Genomic DNA, 13524 nt, shown 5'->3' with positions numbered 1-13524 from the left:
AGACCCTAACCTCTAGCACTCAGAGAGAATGACCGGTGACCCCCTGCTGACCTTCCTCCGGCTGCTTTCCCCTCAGTGCGCTGAGCCCCCACTTGGCAGACAGGGTGCTTTCCCCTCAGAGTGCCTGGTGGATGTGGGCAGAGGGCAGTGCTCTTAGCAGGACGCCTAGAGAATGCGGGCACTTGCTCTTTTTTGTTCTAGAGGTGGGCAGGCTCCTAATGGTCACTGGTCTACAATCGTCACACTTCGCAGGATCTCTATTTTGACTCCCAACAACAAAGCTGGATCATTCAGCACCAGGACTGCTGTGTGGGTCAGGCTGCGCTCTACAGTGGAGCTACAGAATGCTTCCAATTTAGACCTAGCAAACTACCAAACAACAGCTCCGATCGAAGCAGGAAAAAATTCTCCCTGAAGTCTAAAGTATATGGATTGATTGTTTAAATTAATAAATCAGATATTTGCCAAATACGTAATTTCCCATTTATACCGTTCCCCAGTGTCTGAGTCCTTCCTGAGACTATTTGTCTGAAAGGCCGAAGTGAACTGCCCATTGGCATTTGGTGAAATCCCACCCGCACCACCACGAGATGTGCATGCTGGACTGCGGAGAGGAGAGGGGAGGGAGCAGGCAGGGCGCCCCCTTTCGGAGCGCTGTCCCTGAGTCCGCCCCAGAGTCCTCCACCCAGCCTGATTTCCAAAGAGCTGAGCAAGCCAGCCTCAGAGGATTTTCATTCGGACAGCCACGAAAGCTGGGGCCCGCACTAACATACAGGACTTTAAAACTAACATCTCGCTTCATAGCTAAAAATAAGATGAAATTATTTTAATTAAATTCTTAGAATTCTTAGCACTTTAAAGTTTCAAATAAAAACTTTAATTTTGCCTTTAAGTTTAAGAAATAAGCTTTGTTTTCTAGACACAGGCTCACATTACTGTCAAAAACACTTCCTAAAACTCCCCCCATTTCACTGCTCCCATAAGGTACCTCTCCTGCGGTCACATGCTTTCTGTTGTACTTTTACGTATGGCATACCTATTATAAGTTTCCCCTGGCCGCTACAGAAAGGACATAGTGCAGCCCTAACCGGTTTGGCTCAGTGGATAGAGCATCGGTCTGCAGACTGAAAGGTCCCAGGTTCGATTCCGATCAAGGGCATGTACCTTGGTTGCGGGCACATCCCCAGTAGGGGTGTGCAGGAGGCAGCTGATCGATATTTCTCACTCATCGATGTTTCTAACTCTCTCTCCTTCTCCTTTCTTCTCTGTAAAAATTCAATAAATTAAAAAAGAAAGAAAAAAAAGGACATAGTGCAAGCAACACAAGCTGGCTTGCGTCTGAGGTGGTTATCTGCATAACTGGTAACTTGTGTGCAGGAATGACCACAGAACAGAATCTTCTGTAACTTGTGTTTATCAAAGTTATCTCTCTTCAGGACTTTTTGAGAAAAATTCCATTTTAAAGTAAGATTCGAGAAAAGAAAAAAGGTCTTCCAACTCGTCTTACATGTTAACCCTTGTTTCCTCTCATCTAACAGAGGCTAAGGCTCCAGGGGTCTTCAAACTACGGCCCGCGGGCCACATGCGGCCCGCAGAGGAGTCTGATCCAGCCCGCCAGGTTTTTTGGGCAGTGAGCGCAGCCGAGGTGTTACAGTAGGAATTAGTATTGGGTCGGCAGCTAAGTAATTGCGGGTTTCACACATATATGCTTCAGTTGAATTTTTAGGTTTGCAGACGTAGTACAAATGTAAAACACATTTTGTTATTTGATAGTTGGCTATTCAGCTGTTAATCAGTAAAAAAAGTTTTTTGATCTGTTTTGTAGTTTTCGTTTGGCGTTCGTTGAAAAATGGAAAATCAAAAGGAACATTTTCGTCATATTTTGCTTTTTTATTTCCGCAAAGGGAAAACGCATCGCAAGCTCATAAAAAGTTATGTGCTGTTTGTGGTGACGAAGCCTTAAAAGAACGGCAGTGTCAAAATTGGTTTGCCAAATTTCGTTCTGGTGATTTTTCACTCAAAGATGAAAAACGCTCTGGTCGTCCAGTTGAAGTTGATGACGCCCTAATCAAAGCAATAATCAATTCAGACTGTCACAGTACAACACGTGAGATTGCAGAGAAGCTTCATGTATCACATACATGCATTGAAAATCACTTAAAACAACTTGGCTATGTTCAAAAACTCGATACATGGGTTCCTCACGAACTGAAAGAATCACAGTTAACGCAATGCATTAGCAGCTGCGATTTGCTAAAGAAACGTAATGAAAATGATCCATTTTTAAAACGACTGATAACTGGCGATGAAAAATGGGTTGTTTACAACAATATCAAGCGGAAAAGATCGTGGAGCAGGCCAGGTGAACCAACTCAAACAACATCAAAAGCTGATATTCATCAAAAGAAGGTTTTGTTATCAGTTTGGTGGGATTACAAAGGAATTGTCTACTTTGAACTCTTACCACCCAACAGAACGATCAATTCTGATGTCTACATTGAACAACTAACGAAATTAAACAATGCAGTTGAAGAAAAGCGGCCCGAATTGACAAATCGAAAAGGTGTTGTATTCCATCATGACAATGCAAGGCCACACACATCTTTGGTCACTCAGCAAAAATTAATGGAGCTTGGTTGGGATGTTTTGCCACATCCACCATATAGTCCTGACCTTGCCCTATCTGATTACTTTTTGTTTCGATCTTTACAAAACTCCTTGAATGGTAAAAATTTCAATAATGATGATGATGTCAAATCGTACCTGATTCAGTTTTTTGCTAATAAAAACCAGAAGTTTTTTGAACGTGGGATTATGATGCTGCCTGAAAGATGGCAAAAGGTCATTGATCAAAATGGGCAATACATTACAGAATAAAGTTATTTAGTTCCATGAAAAAATTGTCTTTGATTTTCTTTTAAAAATCCGCAATTACTTAGTTGCCGACCCAATAGTTCATATAGTCTGGCCCTCCAGCTCTCTGAGGGACCGTGATCTGGCCCCCACTTTAAAAAGTTTGAGGACCCCTGGGCTAAGCGGTCAGAGAGAGGGCGGTCTCTTCCCTGTGATGCTGCACTGCTGTTCCTCCAGGGAACAGACACGGCCACCTGCCCCAGAGGAGCCGTCTCCTGGGGCCGCCCACACGTGGTCTTCCCATCTGCCCAGGGGTATAAGGCGAACCCTAGCTTTCCACATGGTGACCGTGGCCATGAGGCTCCCCTTTGCACACCGGGACCAACAGCCGTGGTGCCTTCCCCCCGTGCACGCTACCTGGTGCAGAGCCCGTCTCCCTCGCGGCTCCCGAGGGGCACGGCCACGCTCTGCCGGGGGAGCTCCGGGTGCACCGCGGCCGGCAGGCTCCAGCACTGGGCGCTGTGGGCGCCCGCGGCCGGCGAGAAGGCCAGAGAGATGTGTTTCTGAAGCAGAGATGCATCCAGCGCCGGCTGGCTGAGGTCGGGCATGAAGTCCCAGCAGGGAAGGGAGCTGCAGTGCGCAGCAGGCTGCTCGCCACCCGGGCAAAGGCTGAAGGTCGTGCTGTCGGGAACGGGGAAATACTGAAAAAAAGAACAGACGGTGCAGAGAGCACAGTTACTACAGTAACACAGAGAGGTTAAGCTTTCTCAAGCGAGGCGTCTAAGAAACCACAGGCATGGAATCTCGGGGTGGCCCTGACCCAATGCTTCAATTCAGGAAGCCCCCGGGTGGGGAGAAGCAGAATTTATTGTCAAATCCCCTTCCCCACAACGCAAACGTTATTGGCCTCTATTTCCCACCTGGGTACTTCTGGCCACCTACTTATTTATTAATATGATTTCATTGATTTTTTTTTTTAAAGAGAGAAACATCAATCAGCTGCCTCCTGCATGTGCTCCACTGGGGATCGAGCCTGCAACCGGGTCATATACCCTGACTAGGAGTCCAACTGCGACTTCCCAGTTCATAGCTTGATGCTCAACCACTGAGCCATAACGGCTGGGTTGGTCACCTATTTAACAACACTTCAATGAACCAAGATAAGAATGTACTATTCTGACATTTTTGTAAATACTGCAATTCATGGTAAACGGAGAAGAATTAAGACTTTCTTCCGAATTTTATTGTTCTAATGTAGCATTTAGGAGCTGAAAGTAAGGGGTAACGGTGAATGTAGACAAAAGTAAATAAAGATAATACTTTTCTACTCCATACTTTCAATAGCATAAAACAATAGCTACCATTCAGAATGCTCTGTATTTAAGTCCTTTTAAAATATCTTCACTTCGTTTTAACTGTATAAAGAACTGGATAAAAGTCCTCCTTGGACTTGTTTCCCCGCATATTCTGCCACGGAAATGCTGACAGGAACGTGTTGGTACATTTTCACATTTACTCTCTGGTGGACGCGGAACTCACTCACTGCAACCAGCTGTGGTGCAGCTGGCCCTGTCCTGAGCTCACAGGCTTCTCCAGGTGCCACGGCTGCAGCCTGCAGGCAGATGTTCCCGAGACCTGGGGCCAGGCCTCAGGAGGACTTCCCGCTGGTGGGGCTCTGGCCCCGAGCGAGCGAGCCTGTGCTGGAGCCTGAGCTGCGGCCTCCCAGCGGATGGGGCACACGGCGACTCTGCGTCCGGGTGTTCCGCTTATTAATTTCCTTGCAAGCACCGACCATGACATCCACAGTTTTAATTACAGCAAGAACAAATGCATTTCTCTTTACCAACATTCAGCACTAGCTTTTTATTTGTTCTAGATTTTAAAAAGTTGATCCTACTTCACTGTAACTTACTGACACTTAAGACAAGCCAATCACATTCAGAATTGCTTACCTCTATTTCAGAATGGGGCTTGGAGGCCGATAACTGTGGTCTATAAAATATTTGATATGGGGTATTATTGATTACTGTCGTCTTGTCTTCAATCTGAATGATCTGTATACCCTGCTGTACCATGGAGGAAATGCAGAACTGACACAACTGCAAAAAATTGAGAAAGAGTACACTTGAGAACCTTATAAGGCATATAGAACTCTCCTGATTATTTTTAAGAGGTCATTTTACCATTGGGTTTCCCCGGTCAGTACCAATGTTGCTTTCTGCTGCAGAGTATTGAATAGAGTCCCCTCTCAGTTTCAAAAATGCCCTGGCCCCTAGTTACTCCACCACAGGTGCTTCAGCAAACCAGTTAGTTTTGCTGCCACTGTTAGTGACAGGTAGAGACTTGCGTTCAAGTTATTCCCCCACAAAGTATGTATTTATATAAACAAATGCCACTCATCTTTTCCAACATAAAGAATTCAATGATACATCCTTCCTCTTCCTTTTCCTCGTGTGCATGAGAACAGCTGTCTCGCTGAATGCCTACCACAGACCCAGGGGAATTCTGCGAGCTTCAATGCTGCTGCTGCTGCTGCTGCTCATGAAATCATAACGATTGGCCCTTAGGTAGGGCCTTCTGTGGCTACTACTAATACTTCATGCATGTTAACTCACGGAGCCCTCACAACAGCCACATGGAGTTGCTACTCTTATCCCCATTTTACAGACGAGGAAAATGAGGCAAAAAGAGGTTAAGTAACTCGCCTAAGGTCACAGATAGAAAGAGGGTGGGAAACCATGCAGTCTGGTTCCATGGTGCTGCTCTTAATCACTACATGTGTCATCTCATGACCTTACCATGTTATAGGAACTATTGCCTAAAGGTATCCACCTAGCAAGTGGCACTACCAGGACAGCAGTTCTAAAAGTGTGGCCTGGGGCCCCCTGGTGGGAGGGGGTGTCTTTGAGATCCTTGGAGGGGTCCAAAGGTCAATACTAAGGTGCTTTGTGTCCTTTTCACTCTAGCTCTCTCCTGAGTGCACCAATGGAGTTTTCTAGAGGTTATAGGATGTATGATGTCTTCACTTTCATGTCTAATGGAACGTATGTGTATCCTCGTGTTTTAACGTGTTTTGATTTCTAATTTGGTAAATATCAGTAGGTATAATCCAAATAAGCAAAAGATTTTGGGAGGTCCTCAGTAATTTTAAGGGGTCCTGAGAATAAAAAGCTTGAGGATCACTGCTAAAGAATAATGAGATATAAATATATAAAATAAATTTCCCAGCAGTTCATTCATTCATTCACAAACTTTTATGCAGCCTTTGCTGTGGCTACGCTGTGAGGTGCTGGACATATTGGGTGTTTGACTGTATATCATAACATTTTTTCCAGGTTTTGATGGTAGTTCTCAACTTACAACTATTCAACTTCGGGTGATTCACGCTTACAGCTCTTTGCCATTTACACCCATGTTCCAGTATTTTGGCCGGCAGAGCATAAACATGTGTTGCCCAGACAACTTTGAGGAAATGGATACCAGCCTTGAATATTGAAGAAAGACCAACTTCTTTGTATCAGAGAAATTTATTTTTAAAAAGTCACCAAGTGACCCTAACATTTCTTGAGAAACTCTTCAAAGATGCCTGTCAAACCTAACTTTTCCACAGAAAGGCCACTGAATTATGCTCCTCCCATGAAGTATTCCTTTCTTTTTCTGATTTGAGACAGCTAAAATAACGAAGGTATGATTAAGTACAGTAGGAGACCTCGAAATGGTACAACTTTTGGAAATGGATAGCGAACTTTAGGACATGCAGTTTTTAATATGACTCGTTACTGTATGATTCAGCTTCATTGGTTTTCATAGACTTTAGAACATTTGTATTTAATTAGTAACTGGTTAAGTATGTTTTTGTGTTCAGATCTTTAAAAACATGGGCAAGGACACAGCTCCCTCTTAGAGCACTGGTCCTACGGGAAACCTGACTGGAGCCCGTCCCTGCGCTCAGGACAGAATCTGTGAGGCAGGAGCCTGTGTCCTTTTAGTTGTTGCTCAGAACGTTCGCAACTCTACTGCCTCCTCTGCCCAAAGGAGGCCAGCTACACTCTGTGGGCATTAGGGAATACACCAAGTGGCTGCTGAGTGTCCCAAACTGGAGCAGTTATCGGGTAAATTATGTGCCACAGAGAGGTCTAAGAAATCACGGGTTTTGCTCTAACCGGATTGGCTCAATGGATAAAGCATCGGCCTATGGACTGAAGGGTCCCGGGTTCGATTCCGGTCAAGGGCATGTACCTTGGTTGCAGGCACATCCCTGGTGGGGGGTTTGAAGGAAGCAGCTGATGGATGTTTCTCTATCATTGATGTTTCTGACTCTCTATCCCTCTCCCTTCCTCGCTGTACAAAAACAATAAAATATATTAAAAAAAAGAAAAAGGAAATCACGTGTTTCACTGCTATAAATTGTCTAGAACAAGTGATACCAAAGGGATTAAAAAGAAAGGTGTGGGTTCACTTTCAGCAGGCTGAGGGGACGGCCTGCTACCTGCCCTGAGCCACACCACTTTAGTCCTACCTTCTGGTGTCCCGGGAAAGCACCAAGTCTTATTTCGGCATCGACAAACCCTTCTTCGTCCAGGGACACCACATCGCCGCTCCCTGCGTCCTTCCACTTCGGAGAGGTCAGGTTATGAACCAGCTTAACCGCTCCTGACTTGTGCACCGTGTTTGTGTTTGCCCAGTATATTCCAATTTGAAAAGCTTCCTGGAAAAACAATGCCTCCGTTATACAGTGTTATTCTTGACTTTGATATTTTTACCTCCATTTACAGGAATTTTTTTTAAAAAATATTATATAATAGGTCTATTTAGGCAAACAAATTCCTTTATGGTTTTCTCTTTCTTTTCTTTTTCTACTTCCGTTCTTTTTGTAATGGCAGCATACATTTTATTTTAGGCCTCACTGTTTTCTTTGATTCATGATGGAATTCATAGTTATGGAAGAGGGGAATAAAACCAAACCCGAGCTGTAACTGCCCTATAAATACCAAAGGCTTAAAAACTGCAGGTTTCATTTCATTTGACAAAAGAATAACATGCAACGTTAGGTCCATGGAGGTCAACATTCCAATTCCATAAGGTAACATCATCTGATTATTTTTTAAAAATGCAATTGAATAAAGATGTTTATGAACTGAAGTCCCCCCAAAAAGAACTCTCAAGTCGTTCCCTATCAGGAAAACATGTTACTTCGGTGTTCCCTGTACTCTATTTTCTTATAGATTTATGTGCCCTTTAAAATGAGCTAGCCTTACTGAGAACATTCCCTGTGATGGAACATAAATCTTCCTGTGAAGTTTTGTGGTCAGGTTATCCCCATGCCAGTGATGATTCCGTGTTATTGTCAACACTGGGTGGGCATCATGATTATGGAATTCAAATCCATTTCTTTAATTAGGGGGCCCTGACAACAATGGATGCTCAGAAACCCTCAATTCTTAACCATCTTGTAGATCTCCAGGGGGTCGGTTAGCACAGACTATGGCTCTCTGGCCTTGATATATCTAAGTAGGCATGCTCTAATGCTTGTCAAACACCCCATACACAATGGAAATGAGTTTGTAACAGTACAAGTTATCAAAGTTAATGATATCTCAAACATGAATCCTGCTGATGGGCAACAAAGGGCGTCTGAAATGTCTGCATATCAAAGAGCATTCCATAGCCCTGACATGTGCATCTCGGAGGACCGTTTCCCACATCTGATTCACTCTGCTGTGAACATAAACGCAACCTCAGGATAAAAGCTAGCTGTTGAAAGAGAGGAATTCAAGATTAGTTAATAAAAGTTCCAGTACCTGAAAATTAGGAGGGATGATAATTTTGCCCGCAGGAACCTGCAGAACAATCTTCTCTCCTTCGAACAGCCAGAGGTCCCACTGGGACTGATTGATCAGCAGGGCCCAGGGCAGCAGCTCTATCAGCAAGGTCCTCACATGTGGCTTCCAGACTGACAGCTTCACGCGCATCGGGCTGTCCCACTGATTGAGCTGCTCGTTCCTGTTCCAAAGACCACATCAAGGGACTCAGTGAATTCAGGACACATGGCGGAGGGTCCCGGACACACTGTCCGGCAGGACCACCTCTTCGCACCACCACCACCGTCTAATGCTGGGTAGGCACCAGGAGAAACTTTTCATGCAGTTATGTTCCGGATTATGAGTCAAGTCATCTACAAAACACATCTACTGGAGGATAAAAGGGCGGAACCTGACAAACACATCTACTGGAGGATAAAAGGGCGGAATCTGACACACACATGCAAGGATCTTCTTTTTTACAAACACACCCTTTATTTTGATATCTAACGTTGCCGTGAATGGTCTTTTATTACTTCATACTGAGGAATGCTTGTAGAAAAAGACTGCTGGAGGACGCTACCTGTCAGTATCCTTCCTGTTATAGGGCCACAGCGGGTGAAGGGACCTCTCGGGCCCGTAGAAGTCCTCGAGGATCTGGTGCGCCGAGCCCCCCGGGTGCGCCTTCGTGGCTATCTGCTTGATGAGGCACGTGGAGATGGGCACAGCGCAGTGGGAGGGATCATCTTCCTCTCTGCGGAGTGGGAAGAAAAAGCAAGAATGTCAGGTTTCCAACGCGGCCTGCAGCTTACGGGAAAGAACGAAGGACGAAGGTGTTCCAGTCCGACACCTCTTTTGTGAGGCCGAGTCCGCTCTTGGTTTTAGATTTTTGGGGACAGTGTTTGCATGACCTGGCCCCGGCTTTTTCCTCTCCCTGCCCCTCCCCCTCCCCCGACCCCAACTGTGCTTGGGTGAGGTCTCTCTTTATCTCTTCTTCCGTGAGAGAAATTAGGTGCTAATTAAATTTTCCGATGATTGTTTATTTCTAAGCCTAAGAAAAAAGTCTGAGTTTTATTTAAAACTATAGAAGAGAATAAGAGAACAGCAGGCGGGATACTTTTAAAACAACATTCTCCTAAGATATCACACAAAAAAAACTCAATCTTCCCGCTTCCTCTCGATCGGTTAATTTTCTACTGAACTTCTCTGAGGAAAACATGAGGATTGCCCCCGGTACCTTGCTTGAAACGTGAGGTGATGCACAAGGTCTGGCTCTCCGTTTTGCAGCGGTTTCTCCTGCCCCTTACCCGGGATAATTTGTGTTTCGCTCAATCCCAGACTCCTTTTCTCCAAATGTATGATAATGGGGTCTGGAAGATGACTCCGCATGATAAAAAGAGGGCTGAACACAATCTGTAAAAATAAAAGGACAGGGGAACTTTCATATTTGCTTTGTTGCAGAACTCCAGCTGTTTGATGCCGAAACAAACTTGCAATAAATCTCTTCCTTGGGTCACTCTGACCTTAATTTATTTCAGAACAGGAAAGGTCAGAGCCATATACCATATTTTAGGATCGGAGAGCACTCACCATTCGCTGCTGCAATGGAGAGTTGGGTTCCAGAGTCAGGACAGTGCACCAGACGTAAATAATGGAGCTGTTTGAAGATGGCACCTGCACATGGCACAGAAAAGGGTCCCATCAAACCCCAGGTTACTGATTAATGAAAATAAGGCACAGATATAATATTGGCTGGGAGGATTAAAAGGTTTGAAGTTATAGAAAAGAGCCATAAAAAAAAGGAAAACTAAGCAAAACCAGACTTCATTACGGCATAAAGTGGATGTGCCGTGAGTTAATGGGGGCAATTTTTTCCATCAAGACGAGGGGACTTCTATGGGGAGAGATTGATATAAGACTGAGAGGGAGAATGAAAGGGAGGATTTGTCCTTTATGGGGATGAAAGTGATGATGGTGGAGATTGAGGGAGAGATTAAAAAAAAAGTAACAGGTCATCACAAAGATTCCTGAGTGGGGAGGACCCCGTCTTCTCCGCACAAAGCCTGTGCGCCAGGATCTTTATAAAGACACAACTCGCCTTCCTCTGGGAGGGGCAGCATTTGGCTGTACGAGCACCTGGAACAGATGCACACGTATTGTCCTGGGATGGGGAAGGAGGTCTGAGAAGCAACACGCAAAGTCGCTTCACATTACTGCAGGTCTCCCCTGTTTTGCATACATCGCCTTTTATTTTTATTGCTGACGGCGTTAACAGACGTCCTTCATGGTCCCTGAATATGTCATCTTCTAATCAGGGGTGCTATACTGGATGCAGGCCATACTGACAGTTTTCACTTTAAAGCTGCTCGCCTCTAGACCAGGCCACTCCTCGTACCTGGATGACAATGCTGTGCTCGGGGTCGGTGGACTCCAGGCACACGTCCCGGGACCAGTCTTCGTCTCCTTTGGCCTTCACACACAGCTCCGTCAGCTCGCTGTTCTCCAGGATGTAGGAAGGCAGTTTCTGCTTGGCCGTGAGGCAGTCAAAGTGTTCTCGAACCACAGCTTGCCCATCGTGGCCAATGTAATGCTGAACGACTTTCAGTTCTATGCTTTCAGACAAGTAACTACAGATGATCTGTCTTCCACAGATGATAATCTAAAAGACAATAAACAAACAAACAAATAAGGCGTTCATCCATTCTGAAGGATTGCAGGTTGGAGCGCGTGAGGAAGGCAACTGATAGATCTCTCTCTCTTGTTCCTTCCCTTTCTTTCCCTCCCTCCTTCCATTCTATTTAAAAGCAATGGAAAAAATATCCTTGGGTGAGAATTTGAAAAAAGAAGAAAGAAAGAAAATGAAGTCTCTAGCTGGGCAGTTCAGCTGGCCAGAGCATCATCCAGTTACACCAATATTGTGGGTTCCAACCTCCAGTTAGGGCACATATAAGAAGCAACCAATGAATGCATAAATAAGAGGGGCAACAAATTCATATTCTCATTCTCTCATATTCTCTCTCTCTCTCTCTCTCTCTCTCTCTCTCTCTCCCTCCCTCCCTCCCTCCCTCCCTCCCTCCCTTCCTCCTTTCCTCCCCTCCCTCCCTCCCCCCTCTCTCTAAACTCAATTAAAAATAAAGCTGTTAGCTTAGAGAATGCAAGAAGAAAAAGAGGCTTAAAAGGAGAGAGGGGACTCTGCTCTACTGAGTTTGCGGCATTTAGAGGAGACACACATAAGGGTGGTGGGGGGTAGGGGAGGGGGCAGGTCCAGCTAGAAACACTGGCCACGTGCTTGAGAGTGAAGGTGCGGGGAGAGATAAAAGATTTGCAAATGTTCACAGAAAGATAGTTTATTTGGGAGAGAAGATAGAGGCTCAAATCCAGCAACTGACCAACACGTAGGGAGAGCTTCTTGGGGTGTGAAGCCAAAGCAGGGACTGGGGAACAAGGGGTGGAGGATCAGAGCTGCTGGAGCCGCGGGAAGGGTCTGGCCAAGGGGAGGTGGTCCATGGGGCCAGATGATGCAGCAGGAGGAAAGGGCAGGAACGGAAAACAAGATTTCCCTCTGGGAGCTGAGAGGACGGTGTGATCAGTCTGTTCCCTGAAGCTGATTTCCAAGGGTTTATTCTATTCTTATGCAATAAGACAATTTTTTACTCAGATGCCTAGTAATATTTTATTTTATTCAGGTTTCTCCTATAGTGTAGAAGCATGTATCTTTATAAAAAACACAGACTTACTCATTAACCCCACGGATTATCCAACTTTTCAGTCAGCTAAGAGTCTAGTTCATAGTAAAGAACTATCTCTTCAATAGACTGAAATGGAAAAGACTATGCAAAATTTATTCTTATAAAATTAATGCTTTCAGAAAGCAAATCCTTCCATAATGTGAATAGGCACCACAATGGAAGAAAACAGGACTTTCCCATCTGGATTTCCCTCTCTGTAACATTATTTCAGATGATAAAATAATAACTAATGTAAACACCACAGTTACAGGCCCAAGCATGTGATGGTTCATTGTGTGTGTCAACGTGAACGGGCTGCAGGGCACACAGATCTGGTCAAGTGTGGTCTGGTGTGGGTGTGTCCGGGAGGCTGTCAGGATGAGATTAACATCTGAGAGGCTGATGCATGACGCGGGCTGCCCTCCAAATGTGCGTGGGCCTCCTTCTATCAGCTGTGGACTGAACTCAGGGGCCTGAGTGAGAGGGATCCCTCCTGCCGACGGCCGGATCCGGACACGCTTTTCCAGGCCACTGGACGTGGACTGAAATGTCCAGGACGTGGGCTCTTCCTGGACTGGCCTCCTGCTGGTTTAGGACGTGAATTCCATGCTGGCCACGGGGTCTCTAACTTGCAGACCTCGAGTCTTGGGACTTCCTGACCTCATTAATCATGTGAGCCAACTTATCAGAAATCTTTCCCGCTCCCTCCGTCCGTGCATACATGACATTTGTGTGTAAATACCTGTGCGCGCACACACACATCTTCTGGTTCTTCCTTTGAAGAGCCCTAATACAAGCCTTTTCACAAACTAACTCTTTTCATCTCACAGCAATTTTATAACATAGGTGCTACAATGACTCCTCATCTCAACAAGGAGAAAATGGAGGCACAGATAGTGAGTAGCTTGCCCAGTATTACCCACTTGGCACAGAGTCTGTGCTGATAATCACCTTGATAGTCTCTCTCTCATACGATTAATACCTACGGATTAAGAAAACTTAGAACTATAAAAAGAGGACAAAGGCTGCCCATCATCATGTAAATGTGGCAGGCACCACTAATTTTGTTCCGAATAGCTGCCCCGCACCCCTGTCTCCCTTGCTATTAAAAACCTTGACTTGGTGTAGGTCTCAAAAGCCCA

General features: G+C 45.3%; 1 protein-coding gene across 5 annotated transcripts in view; it reads right to left on the bottom strand.

Annotated features, from left to right (window-relative positions):
* VPS13B (vacuolar protein sorting 13 homolog B) overlaps positions 1-13524 on the bottom strand; it is a 522947-nt gene that overhangs the window by 32263 nt on the left and 477160 nt on the right. For all 5 annotated transcript variants that reach the window (XM_084864486.1, XM_084864483.1, XM_084864485.1 and 2 more), the window contains 8 exons: positions 11050-11313; positions 10245-10328; positions 9892-10067; positions 9238-9408; positions 8655-8856; positions 7373-7561; positions 4806-4952; positions 3271-3554 (listed from right to left, as the gene is read on the bottom strand). In XM_084864486.1, coding sequence (XP_084720612.1) covers positions 3271-3554; positions 4806-4952; positions 7373-7561; positions 8655-8856; positions 9238-9408; positions 9892-10067; positions 10245-10328; positions 11050-11313 — 1517 coding nt within the window. The remainder of the gene's footprint in view (positions 1-3270; positions 3555-4805; positions 4953-7372; positions 7562-8654; positions 8857-9237; positions 9409-9891; positions 10068-10244; positions 10329-11049; positions 11314-13524) is intronic.

Source organism: Pipistrellus hanaki (assembly GCF_964339955.1).
Source record: "Pipistrellus hanaki genome assembly, chromosome: 17".
Taxonomy (NCBI): domain Eukaryota; kingdom Metazoa; phylum Chordata; class Mammalia; order Chiroptera; family Vespertilionidae; genus Pipistrellus; species Pipistrellus hanaki.
The sequence above is the reverse complement of the archived record's forward strand: the minus strand, read 5'-3'. Positions and strand labels throughout refer to the sequence as shown.